At 58.7% G+C, this 14896-nt stretch overlaps 1 protein-coding gene across 1 annotated transcript in view; it reads left to right on the plus strand.

Annotated features, from left to right (window-relative positions):
• Positions 1–14896, plus strand: part of LOC144950441 (glutamate receptor ionotropic, NMDA 2C-like) — a 79707-nt gene that overhangs the window by 26523 nt on the left and 38288 nt on the right. The window contains exon 4 of the mRNA XM_078880551.1: positions 4257–4462. Coding sequence (XP_078736677.1) covers positions 4257–4462 — 206 coding nt within the window. The remainder of the gene's footprint in view (positions 1–4256; positions 4463–14896) is intronic.

The following is a 14896-nucleotide window of genomic DNA, read 5'->3' on the forward strand; positions in this document are numbered from 1 at the left end:
AATGAAAAGCAATTTGTTACACAGTGAAATTTTAATAAACGCACTGATCCACACATCTCCAAGCGGTGTGGAGGGAAGAGAGAGAGAGGTGAGACAGAGAGAGAGAGAGAGACGCGCCGGGGAGATAAACGCATCTCCCCCGTGGGCCTTGCGAGGGATTAGCGGTCTCATGATCAAACGTGGAGAAGAAGTGGGGGGGGGCGTAGCGGGGAGTGAGGGGGGGGGGTTTGGCATGGGGGGGGGGGGGGCTGACGAAGGGTGGGGGCTGGCGAGGGAGGGGGAGCTGGCGAGGAAGGGAGGGGGTCTGGCCAGTGTGGGGGGGGGGGGGGGCTGGCGAGGGGGGCGGGGCGCTTGTGAGGGGGGGGGGGGTCTGGCGAGGAGGTGGCCTGGCAGGGGGGGTGGGGGGTGATTAGGGGCGGGGGGGTGGCGAGGGGGGGGCTGGCGAGGGAGGGGGGCTGGTTTCGGGCAGAGCAGCCCCCCCCCCCCGCAACGGACAAAGCCTCAGTCATGCCGTACACCCAGCCTCAGGCCCCCCACTGTGGATTATTGGCCTCGTAATGACAGTGGTGATATCGTGATAATGATAGGATGATGATGACGATGGTGGCGGTGATGGTGGTGATGATGATGATGGTAATTAGCCGTGCTCGGGACGGTCTGTCGGAACAGTCTGTGACGCTGTCGAGAATGAATTGTCAGTCTGCTATCGCCGCTGCTGCTGCTACTGCTGCTGTTGTTGTTGTTGTTTGCTGTGGTGTCACCTTGCAATGCCGAGCATTTGAGTCTAGCCAGACACTCACTGTGTCGACTCATCCACCACTTTGTGTTCAACCACCACCACACTGGGGGTGAACTACAACACAACCACTCACTCACTCACCCACCCACTCACTCACCCATTCACTTACCCACTCATTCACCCACTCACTTACCACACAGCGAGTTACACAGTCAATCACTCACCCACTCACTCACCCACTCACTAACTCACCCACTCACTCACCCACCCGTTTACGCACCCACTCACCACACTGCGGTATTAACAACACAGTCAACCACTCACCCACTCACTCACCCACCCACCCGCTTACGCACCCACTCACCACACTGCGAGTTACACAGTAAATCACTCACTCACACAATCACTCATCGACTCACTCACCCACTCACTCACCCACTCATCGCACTGCGTGTCACAACAAAAGACACACTCACTCATCCATCCACCCACTCACTCACTCACTCGCTCACCCACCCACCTACTTACTCATCCATCCACCCACTCACCCACTCACTCACTCACCCACTCACTCACTCACCCACCCACTCACTCACTCAGCCACCCACTCACTCATCCATCCACTCACTCACTCACCCACCCATTCACTCATGCATCCACCCACTCACTAACCCACCCACCCACTCACTCACCCACTCACCCACCTACTCACTCACCCACCCACTCACTCATCCATCCACTCACTCACTCACTCACCCAACCACTCATCCATCCACCCACTCACCCACTCACTCACCCACTCACTCACTCACTCATCCACCCATCCACCCACTCACACACCCACTCACTCATCATGTCAGTCAAGTCAACCCATGGCACCTGCCGGGTCTGCCAGCGGGCGTTCAACACTTTCACACGGCCGCAAAGCGCACCCAGCCTGGCACAGGCGCCCTTGTGACGACACCCTCACTCCAGTGATGATTGGCGGATGCTGTTGCTGCTGCTGTTGCTGATATTTGATGTGGGACCTACCCGCCACCCCGCAAATTATTATAATGAATTCACGGACGCAGCTACGTCTCTCACCGCCGTTCTGACAGAACACGAGGTGGCCGTAGCTGCAGCAGCAGCAACAGCAGCAGGCGACAACAGCAGCGGCTGCCGTGATCATTTTGCGCACTTTGACTGACGTTCTTAGGTAGGGAAATTAAGTTGGGGGGGTGGGGGGGTGAGGGGAGGGGGGTCTCCGTCACTGCCATTGCAATGCAGACTGTTGCGAAGTTGCCCATCTGGGCTTTGTGACCCAGTTTGGTTTTTACGAAGCCACCACCACCGCCACCACCGCCACCACCGCCGCCACCACCGCCACCACCGCCACCACCACCGCCACCACCGCCACCACCGCCACCACCGCCACCGCCACCGCCCTCCCAAGTGACCAACGTGACAAGCGGCATGGGGCTCTCGGGGAAGGAATGTCACGAGCGCATGTCACGAGTCGAAATTACTGGCCCTGTCTCTACCCTGCGACAATCAACCACCACCACCACCACTGTCTCCTCTTCCTCCTACTCATCATCATCATCACCATCTCGTTCATCAGCCGTGGCCTGGATGGAGGGGCCCTACAACCCCCCCCCCCCCCCACACAAATACCCCCCCACAAAATCCGCCTCCTCCTTCTCGTCTCTGGACGTGCGCCTCGGGATCTCCACATTCCATCCCCTGGCCTGCCGCTCCGTTTCCGCTCTCTGACCGTCGACCGGCCGCTCGTAATGGGGGGGGGGGGGGGTGACATCTTGTACACCAGGCGAGGTAGTTAACATCTCCTAGCCACCGTGATGATGATGAGAGAGAGAGACGCAAACTCCAAATATACAGCAGATATGAGGGTCGGAATGGACCCCACGACCTCCTGCACACCAGGCGAGGTAGTTAACATCTCCTAGCCACCGTGATGATGATGAGAGAGAGAGAGAGACACGCAAACTCCACATATACAGCAGGCGTCAGGGTCGGGATCGAAACCCACGACCTCCTGTACACCAGGCGACAGAGCAAAGCGGTTGCCTTGGGGCACAGCAAACGGCGGTAGGAGCAGTAGCGGCAGCAGCAGCAGCCACGCGTCGCGGCTCTGATGAACGGTGGCCGAGAGAGGATGGGCGGAGGGGCGGATCGGACCATTGGCGGATGTCGACGGCGCTCGGAGGAGCTGGCCGCATCTCGGATCCCATGACGCTCTTAGAATCGGGGCTCGCCTCTCAGCGTCTCTCTCTCTCTCGAATGACGCCAACGCCGCCGCCACCACTTAGCCGAATCATTCGGCGACAGAGGTGGAGGCTCCTGTGGGGTGGGGCAGCATCGTTACCTTCCACCACCACCCCCCTCCCTCCCCTGGGAGGTGGTGAAGGAGGAGGAGGGAGTAACATCGGACACGGGACGCGGGGAGGAGACGACAACCTCGTTAAAGACGGAATTAGGGAGACGATTAGTGCCGTGTACACACCACGCCCGTCGCCTTCGAGTCACCTTGACGGGCGTGGTTTTCGCAACGAATCGGCGGTTGAGTGGCTGCCGATAGGGCGTCTTGGTTTGTTCGGTACTGTGTTCGACGTTTCGCGCTCTCTTTCCCTCTCGCCACGTGCCGGCAATCTGTTTTTTAAATCCTTTATATTAAGTTCACTTGCGCGCTTGCTTGCTTGCGACCGTGCAAATCTTTCGGTCGTTTTTTAACCCACTTCCCGTGATCCAATCGAGCTGACGTTTTTTTTCCAAAATGTGACACTTTTTAGGACAAAAATATTATATTTAATTACCAATTGCTTAATGGTGCCATTCAATCATCTGACCCATAGGTGGCAGCCATCTCAAGCCAGAGGACGAGAGGACTCTAGCCGCCACGCATATAAAGGATTTATAGTGAAAAACTTTGTTTTTACGGGTTATACTTGTTTCTTTCTAAGAAGTGAATTGCACGGCGGCTTTAGGAGCTATCGTGCAGCATCCAAACCGGAGATACCACGATGTTTCACTCCATGTATATCCATGTATACCTATTGATTCCCACGCATTCTCATATACACACACACACACTCATGTATACCCACGCATTGCCAAATATTACCCATGCATTCCCATATTTGCCCGTGCATTTTCACGTCCACCCATATATTCTCATGCATTCTCATATATACCCATTTATGACCATCCATTCCCATTAAAACCCATATATATATTACCACGCATTCCCAAATATTCCCATATTTGCCCATGCATATTCACGTACACCCATATATTCTCACGCATTCTAATTTTTACCCATGTATACCCATATATCCCAACGCGTTACCCCACATCTTCCAATGCATACCCAGGCATCCCCAAATGTCCCCATGCATCTCCAAATAATCCCCCACGGTGCGCTGCCATCTAGGTAATGACCCACGCGTTCTCACGCGAACAACGGACAAGCCTCCACCACCCCCTCTCTCCAACCTCACCACAACTTCACCCGCAGGTCGGCAAGTGGGAGAACGAGATGCTGGCGCTCAAGTACCCGATCTGGCCCCGGTTCGGGAAGCCGCCGTCGGGCGCAGACGATCGCCACCTGAGCGTGGCGACTCTGGAGGAAGAGCCCTTCGTCATCGTGGAGGACATCGACGCCGTCATGGGCAACTGCTTGCGAAACACCGTTCCCTGCCGCCAGCAGACGCGCAACATCGGGTGGGTTCGACGCGCTGCCGTTGATTGCGCGCGCAGCTATCGGACGCGCGCGATCTGTGATGCCCCACCGCGAACATCGACGCGTCGCCGCCGAGTGCGCCCCACACGCTACGCACACGCGGACAAATTCACCACCACCACCACCAACACCACCACCACGGACCAACACCACCACGCACCACCACCACGCACCAACACCACCACCACGTACCGCCACCACGTGCGCCCAGACGCTACGCACACGCGAACGCATTCACCACCACCACCACCAACACCACCACCACGTACCAACACCACTCACCACCACCCACCACCACCACCCACCACCACCACGCACCAACACCAACACCACCACCACACATCACCACCACCCACCAACACCAACACTACCACCACACATCACCACCACCCACCACCACCACACATCACCAACACCACCCACCACCACCACACACCAACACCACCACCACTACGTGTACCCAATCAACTCACCGCACTTGAGAGGCCGGCTTAAGCCATAGGCGGCAGCAGCAGCAGCATTGACTTGAGACACGGACTGGAACCCAGGGTCCCGGGGGTCCAGGCTGAGCAAGCGACTCTGACCCCTGAGCCCCCCCCCGCTTCAGAGCCCCCCCCCCCCTTCAAAGACCCTCTCTAGGAGCCCACCCCCTCGGACCCCCCCCCCACCTCCCCGTTGTGCCGCCAGCAACGGGTTCGTTTCAGAGGAGTGAAGATTAGGAACGGCGACGCGAAATTAATTGGCGTGGGGCGACAACGCATTTGCGACGGTGCAGACAATCGAGGCAGCGAGGAGGGCCAGAACCAGTACGGGGAATAAATAATCTGTAATAGGGGGGGGGGGTGGCGAGGGGGGTTGGGGAGGGGGGCAATGGTTGAATACAATAAAACTCATTAAACAATTAAGTGGCGTGCGCGTGTACGATTTGTGTGCGCATGAATAGGGACATTTAACGAGAGTGTGTGTTTGTCTCTCTCTCTCTCTCACTCTTTTCGGCACTAATTAATTTAGCGCGCTGTCTCGCGTCCACATCTCCGATCGGTCCTCGTGCGGTATTCGGTTGAAAGGAGCCACCCCCACCACCACCACCACCTCCCACCACCACCACCACCACCCCTAGGGGTCGGCACGGTTTGAACCGACTCAAACTGGTTTCAAATTGAGCAATCCAAACCAAACCAGCGACGACTGAACCAAACCAAACCAAAACCAAACCAAACTAAGCTAAACCAAACCTCTTAAGTTGGCTTGAACCAAACTAGTTTGAGCCGGTTCCACCCTATCCGAGCCAAACCGAGTCGGTTTTCGTAGCCCCAAACCAAACCGAACCAGTTCAAACAGAGCCAAACCAAACCGATTTGGTTCGGTTCAAACCGCGGTTTGGTGGTTTGAGCCAAACCGTGCCGACCCCTAACCACCCCCACCACCACCACCCCCACCACCCCCACCACCACCACCACCACCCCCACCACCACCACCACCCCCACCACCACCCCCACCACCACCACCCCCACCACCCCCACCACCCCCACCACCCTCCCACCACCACCCCCCACCACCACCCCCACCACCACCACCCCCACCACCACCCCCACCACCCTCCCACCACCACCCCCACCACCACCACCACCACCACAACCACCCCCACCACCCTCCCACCACCACCCCCACCACCACCCCCACCACCACCACCCCCACCACCCCCACCACCACCACCACCACCCCCACCACCACCACCACCACCCCCACCACCACCCCCACCACCACCACCACCACCACCACCACCACCACCACCCCCACCACCACCACCACCACCACCCCCACCACCACCACCACCACCCCCACCACCCCCACCACCCCCCACCACCACAACCCCCACCCCCACCACCCCCACCACCCCCACCACCACCACCCCCACCACCACCACCCCCACCACCCCACCACCATCACCACCACCACCCCCACCACCCCCACCACCCCCACCCCCCCCACCACCACCCCCACCACCCCCACCACCCCCACCCCCACCACCCTCCCACCACCACCACCACCACCACCACCCCCACCACCCCCACCACCCCCACCCCCACCACCCTCCCACCACCACCACCACCACCACCCCACCACCACCACCACCCCCACCACCCCCACCACCCCCCCCCCCACCACCCCCACCACCCCCACCCCCACCACCCTCCCACCACCACCACCACCACCACCACCCCCACCACCCCCACCACCCCCACCCCCACCACCCTCCCACCACCACCACCCCCACCACCCCCACCACCCCCACCCCCACCACCCTCCCACCATCACCACCACCCCCACCACCACCCCCACCACCCCCACCCCCACCACCCTCCCACCACCACCACCACCACCCCCACCACCCCCACCACCCCCACCCCCACCACCCTCCCACCACCACCACCCCCACCACCACCACCCCCACCACCCCCACCACCCCCACCCCCACCACCCTCCCACCATCACCACCACCCCCACCACCACCACCACCACCCCCACCACCACCACCACCACCACCCCCACCACCACCACCCCCACCACCACCACCCTCCCACCACCACCACCACCCCCACCACCACCACCACCACCACTCCCACCCCCACCACCCCCACCCCCCACCACCCTCCCACCACCACCACCACCACCCTCCCACCACCACCACCACCCCCACCACCACCACCCCCACCACCACCACCACCACCACCCCCACCCCCACCACCCCCACCCCCCACCACCACCACCCCCCCACCCCCACCACCCCCCCACCCACCACCACCACCCCCACCCCCACCACCCCCCCCACCCCCACCCCCACCACCCACCCACCACCACCCCCCACCACCCCCACCCCCACCCACCCCCCCCACCACCCCCCCACCCCCCACCACCCCCCACCCCCACCACCACCCCCACCACCCCCACCCCCACCACCCCCCACCACCACCACCACCCCCACCACCACCACCCCCACCACCACCACCCCCCACCACCACCACCACCCCCCACCACCACCACCACCACCACCCCCACCCCCACCACCCTCCCACCACCACCACCACCACCCTCCCACCACCACCACCACCCCCACCACCACCACCCCCACCACCACCACCACCACCACCACCCCCACCCCCACCACCCCCCCCCCCCACCACCACCACCACCCCCACCACCACCACCCCCCCACCACCACCACCACCCCCACCCCCACCACCCCCACCACCCCCCCCCCCCACCACCCCCCACCACCCCCACCCCCACCACCACCACCCCCACCACCCCCACCACCCCCACCCCCACCACCCTCCCACCACCACCACCACCCCCCCACCCCCACCACCCCCACCCCCACCACCCTCCCACCACCACCACCACCACCACCCCCACCACCACCACCACCCCCACCACCCCCACCCCCACCACCCCCACCACCCCCACCCCCACCACCCTCCCACCACCACCACCACCACCACCACCCCCACCACCCCCACCACCCCCACCCCCCCCACCCTCCCACCCACCACCACCCCCACCCCACCACCCCCACCACCCCCACCCCCACCACCCTCCCACCACACCACCACCCCCACCACCACCCCCACCACCCCCACCCCCACCACCCTCCCACCACCACCACCACCACCCCCCACCACCCCCACCCCCCCACCCCCACCACCCTCCCACCACCACCACCCCCACCACCACCACCCCCACCACCCCCACCACCCCCCACCACCCTCCCACCATCACCACCACCCCCACCACCACCACCACCACCCCCACCACCACCACCACCACCACCCCCACCACCACCACCCCCACCACCACCACCCTCCCACCACCACCACCACCCCCACCACCACCACCACCACCACTCCCACCCCCACCACCCCCACCCCCACCACCCTCCCACCACCACCACCACCACCCTCCCACCACCACCACCACCCCCACCACCACCACCCCCACCACCACCACCACCACCACCCCCACCCCCACCACCCCCACCCCCACCACCACCACCCCCACCACCCCCACCACCACCACCCTCCCACCACCACCACCACCCCCACCACCCCACCACCCCCACCACCCTCCCACCACCACCCCCACCACCCCCACCCCCACCACCCTCCCACCACCACCCCCACCCCCACCACCCCCACCCCCACCACCACCCCCACCACCCCCACCCCCACCACCCTCCCACCACCACCACCACCCCCACCACCACCACCCCCCACCACCACCACCCTCCCACCACCACCACCACCCCCACCACCACCACCACCACCACCCCCACCCCCCACCACCCTCCCACCACCACCACCACCACCCTCCCACCACCACCACCACCCCCACCACCACCACCCCCACCACCACCACCACCACCACCCCCACCCCCACCACCCCCACCCCCACCACCACCACCACCCCCACCACCACCACCCTCCCACCACCACCACCACCCCCACCCCCACCACCCCCACCACCCCCACCCCCACCACCCTCCCACCACCACCCCCACCACCCCCCACCCCCACCACCCTCCCACCACCACCACCACCCCCACCCCCACCACCCCCACCACCCCCACCCCCACCACCCTCCCACCACCACCCCCACCACCCCCACCCCCACCACCCTCCCACCACCACCACCACCCCCACCACCACCACCCCCCACCACCACCACCCTCCCACCACCACCACCACCCCCACCACCACCACCACCACCCCCACCCCCACCACCCCCACCCCCACCACCCTCCCACCACCACCACCACCACCCTCCCACCACCACCACCACCCCCACCACCACCACCCCCACCACCACCACCACCACCCCCACCCCCACCACCCCCACCCCCACCCCCACCACCACCACCCTCCCACCACCACCACCACCCCCACCCCCACCACCCCCACCACCCCCACCACCACCACCCTCCCACCACCCCCCACCCCCACCACCCTCCCACCACCACCACCCCCACCACCACCACCAGCCCCACCCCCCCCACCACCCCCACCCCCACCACCCCCACCACCCCCACCCCCACCACCCCCACCACCCCCACCCCCACCACCCTCCCACCACCACCCCCACCCCCACCACCCTCCCACCACGCTCTTTCTCAGTTGAGCTGCGTAAACTGCCGAGGGTCACGTTGACCAGCAGCGCGCGCGACACCCGAATCAACGGGGTGCGATGTGCGGTCACACACATGGCGACGAATCCGTGAGCGACGCGGGGCCTCCTCCGTTCCTCCCCGCGTAAAGTAAGAATAAGAATAATCATAATAGTTTCGGTTCTTTCGGTAAAGTCACGTAGAAGGGAAATAATAAAAATGAAACATAATAAAATTATTCTCACGACGTTTCAGCCACAACGCAAGCAGCCGTCCTCAGGTGAAGAACAGGTCTGTCGGAGAGACAGCGTCTGAGAATTATTTTATTATGTTTTATTTTTATCATTTTATTATTTCCCTTCTACGTGACTTTACCTAAAGAACCAAGAAGATGAATCCCTGCAGTCACGAAAGCTTTAAATTGAAATGTAACTGCCTAATGCAGCTCAAACGTCAGCCATCCTAGCAGGCAGTACGCCCCACGAGGAATAACACTGGTCAACACACTTTTTCTGGCATAAGGTATTCCAACGGTTCTAATGTAATTTTGGGGTGCTGATTCCAAATCTGGCATCAGTTTTTGTCTATCACATCAGGTTTTTGAGATATCAAATATTGCATTTTCAATAAAAACTGCAGAAGAAAAATATTAAATAAATGTGGATATCTACATTAAATGATATTATGAACACACTATCCTAAAAATACAGCGCCATATTTTAACACTAAAGCAGTCACTGACTCGCAACAACTTGCAATCATAAGTGACAGAGTTAATTTCGGCTAAAATCAATGAAAATGGGGTATGCCGATAGCATAGAAATGAGATGTGATAGAGCAAATCTGAGATCAGATTCGGAATCAGAACCCTGAAATTAGTCTAAAACAGCTGCAAAAGTCCAGGCCAGAAAAAAATGTTTTTTGTTGTTGTTGACCAGTGTTATCGATTTGCGTTTCTGCAACGCAAGCGTCGGTCGAAACCCGAAAGTGCTATCTTAATTTTGAAGCTTTCGTGACTGCAGGAATTATTCTTTGGTTCTTTCGATTAAGTCACGTCTAAAGATAAAATAATAAATAAAATTTAAGGCCCCGTCACAGAAACGACCTCTCTCTTTGTGCCGATATGTGTTCTCTCCTTGTGTGTGTCCTTGTGATGTCTGTCTTGTTTGTATGTCTGTCTATAGTTTTCTAGTTAGATTTTTGTTTGCTATTACTTTTATGCCTGATGATGATTGCTTGTGTTGCAATCGAAACGTCGTAAATATGCTATTATTTAATTTATTATTTTATCTTTAGACGTGACTTAACCGAAAGAACCAAAGAATAACGTGAAGTGCTCCCGATGGGAAGAGGCCACGTTAAGACCAGACACAACACCGCCCCCCCCTCCCTTCACACCGCCCCCCCCCCCCCCAGTTCGCTTGCCGTGTGATTGGTGAGCGAGTTGCGCTCCGTGATGCCTCTGCCGCTGACAGGTAACCTTAAAACAAGAGGCCCGGATTGTTGTTGTTGTTGTTGCTGCTGCTGCTGCTTCATCTCCGAATGCCGAATTCGGTGCCTCGGTTATTAAACACACGCGCGTGCGTTTGTTGTTTGGGTTGGGGAGCGGTGGTGCAGCGGTTCGCGCTCTAAGCTGCGCTACAAACCCGGCGACCCGAGTTCGATTCCCGCTCACGGCCAACAGCAAGTGACGATTATTTGAACCGGTCCCGGGCCTCCCTTAGGTCGACTCAGCCCTCGAATGAGTACCTGGTGCGGTGTGTAAACATCGCCACTGGGGAGACAAAGGCGGCTGGGTGTGGTGCTGGCCACCCACTCCCTCACGTGCCGTTCCGGCCTTCGGAGGTGTTCGCTCAGAGCACGTGCACCACCGGTCTGTCAAAGGCTGTAGGGGGGATTTTTGTTTCGTGTGTTTTTAATACACGCAGACAAAGATCGCGAGTAGTTGGCCAGAGGATGGGTGGGTTGGTTCGCGTGCGCGTGCTTGCGTCGAACAAAGACGGCGATCACCGCATCGCGCGCGCTCACGGATGTGCTTCTGCGGCCGTCTGGAACGCTCTGCCTTCCGACATTCGGAAGGCACCTGAACTATGCAACTTTTACGTAATCCACGTTGAAAATTCGTTTTTTGGGAACTGCTCTTTGTATGTTGAGTGTTGTTGTCCTTCCCCCGCACCTCCGATAAGCACGTTCGGAGACGTACGGTGCGAAAGAAGTTCAAAATACACACATACATAGACTCACACAGAGACCCACAGACTCACACAGAGACCCATAGACTCACGCAGAGACCCATAGACTCACACAGAGACCCATAGACTCACACAGAGACCCATAGACTCACACAGAGACCCATAGACTCACGCAGAGACTCACAGACTCACACAGAGACCCATAGACTCACACAGAGACCCATAGACTCACGCAGAGACTCACAGACTCGCACAGAGACCCATAGACTCACACAGAGACCCATAGACTCACGCAGAGACTCACAGACTCACACAGAGACCCATAGACTCACGCAGAGACTCACAGACTCACACAGAGACCCATAGACTCACACAGAGACCCATAGACTCACACAGAGACCCATAGACTCACACAGAGACCCAGAGACTCACACAGAGACCCATAGACTCACACAGAGACCCATAGACTCACACAGAGACCCATAGACTCACACAGAGACCCACAGACTCATACAGAGACCCATAGACTCACACAGAGACCCATAGACTCACACAGAGTGCCATAGACTCACACAGAGACCCGTAGACTCATATAGAGACCCATAGACCCACACAGAGACCCACAGCCTCACCCAGAGACACACGGACTCACCTTAGACCCACAGACTCACCCAGAGACACACAGACTCACCCCAGAGACACACAGACCCACACAGAGACCCATAGCTTATTGTCCCTTCCCCGCTCCTCCGATTAGCACGGCCGGCTACGTACGGTGCGAAAGAAGTCCAGCCGCACAGACGTGCAGCCAGTGGCGTGTGGAGATATGTACGAGGAGGCAGTTCCAGCGAATGCCTCTCCCTTCGTGGCATCACACAGGAGACAAACAAGTAAACCCGTAAAAACAAAGTTTTTCACTATAAATCCTTTATATGCGTGGCATCGGGGCGGCTAGAGTCCTCTCGTCCTCTGGCAGCATTAAACAATTGGTAATTTAATATTTAAAAAAAATTCCCTAAACAGTGTAAAATTTAGGAATATTTTTTTCACGAAAATCCATTGTCACGCACAACGAGTCCGTGTGCAAAATGTCAGCTCGATTGGATCACGGAAAGTGGGTTAAAAAACGACCTAAAGATTTGCACGGTCCTAAGCAAGCAAGCAAGCGAACTTAATATAAAGGATTTAAAAATCGTCCGTGCTGACCAATCGCCCCCCACCCCCCCCCCACCTGGGGAGCATTTGGCAGCTTCTGCTGCTCCGCATAGCGCCCCCTCCCCCCCCATTGACGTTGAACTGATGCCATAGGTAAGCACAACAGAGCTTTATAAGCCTACACGCATGCGGCGTGATTGGACTGTCGGCCACAATTCTTCTTGGTGTAGAGTGGGAGGGGGGGAGGGAGAGGGAGGGGGGGCTGATGCAGTGGTTAGCGCGCCAGCTGACCCAACGTGTCGTGGGAGCAAAAACGTCGGGGTTGGGGAGACAAAGGCGGCCGGGTGAGATGATGGTCACACGCCCCCTTCACGGAGGACTCGACCTTGGGATTTATGATCCGCTGCTGGGGCTCCCCCTAGGTCGACTCAGCCTCGAATGAGTACAAAAGTGTCGTGCGCAAAACGTCGGCATTGGGGAGACAAAGACGGCCGGGTGAGTTGATGGCCACCCACCCCCTCGTGTGCCGTGCCGGCCTTCATAGGAGCTCCCCGCTCACAGCACTTGCCCCAACAGTACGTTAAGGCGATGCAAGAGATCTTTGTTTTGTGTACGCACATGAATCTGCCAGTCATCTCGTTCAGCCCATGGCACCTGGGTCTGTCACGTGACCACCTGTCAGCGAACCTTCAGCACTCCACCTTGGCCCCACACGGCACCTAGCCTGGCACAGGCGCTGTGATACGACGCCTATTCTGGAGAATTGTGGCTCTTGTTGTTCTGTGAGTCTCTGTGAGTTTGTGGGTTTTATGCGAGTCTGTGGGTCTGTGTGTGAGTCTGGGTCTGTATGTGAGTCTGTGGGTCTCTGTACAGATCTCTAGGTGTGAGTGTGTGGGTCTCAATGCGAGTCTGTGGGTCTGTGTGTGAGTCTGTGGGTCTGTATGTGAGTCTGTGGGTCTCTGTACAGATCTCTAGGTGTGAGTGTGTGGGTCTCAATGCGAGTCTGTGGGTCTGTGTGTGAGTCTGTGGGTCTGTATGTGAGTCTGTGGGTCTCTGTACAGATCTCTAGGTGTGAGTTTGTGGGTCTCAATGCGAGTCTGTGGGTCTGTGTGTGAGTCTGTGGGTCTGTATGTGAGTCTGTCGGTTCCTATGTGAGTCTGTGGGTCTCTGTGTGAGTCTGTGGTTCACTATGTGAGTCTATGGGTCTGTATGTGAGTCTGTGGGTCTCTATATGAGTCTGTGGGTGTCTGTGTGAGTCTGTGGGTCTCTCTGTGAGTCTGTGGGTCTTTATGAGCGTATGCGGGTCTTTATATGAGTCTGTGGGTCTCTGTGCAGATCTCTAGGTGTGAGTTTGTGGGTCTCTATGCGAGTCTGTGGGTCTCTGTTCAAATCTGTAGGTGTGAGTTTGTGGGTCTCTATATGAGTCTGTGGGTCTCTATGAGCGTATGCGGGTCTCTATATGAGTCTGTGGGTCTCTGTACAGATCTCTAGGTGTGAGTTTGTGGGTCTCTATACGAGTCTGTGGGTCTCTGTTCAAATCTGTAGGTGTGAGTTTGTGGGTCTCTATATGAGTCTGTGGGTCTCTATGAGCGTATGCGGGTCTCTATATGAGTCTGTGGGTCTCTGTGCAGATCTCTAGGTGTGAGTTTGTGGGTCTCTATGCGAGTCTGTGGGTCTCTGTTCAAATCTGGTGTGAGTTTGTGGGTCTCTATATGAGTCTGTGGGTCTCTATATGAGTTTGTGGGTCTCTATGCGAGTCTGTGGGTCTCTATGCGAGTCTATAAGTTTCTGTACAGATCTCTAGGTGTGAGTTTGTGGGTCTCTATGCGAGTCTGTGGGTCTCTATGTGAGTCTGTGGGTCTCTATGTGAGTCTCTGGGTCTCTATGCGAGTGTGTGGGTCTCTATA

This window comes from Lampetra fluviatilis, chromosome 58 (assembly GCF_964198595.1).
Source record: "Lampetra fluviatilis chromosome 58, kcLamFluv1.1, whole genome shotgun sequence".
In the NCBI taxonomy this organism is placed as follows: Eukaryota; Metazoa; Chordata; class Hyperoartia; order Petromyzontiformes; family Petromyzontidae; genus Lampetra; species Lampetra fluviatilis.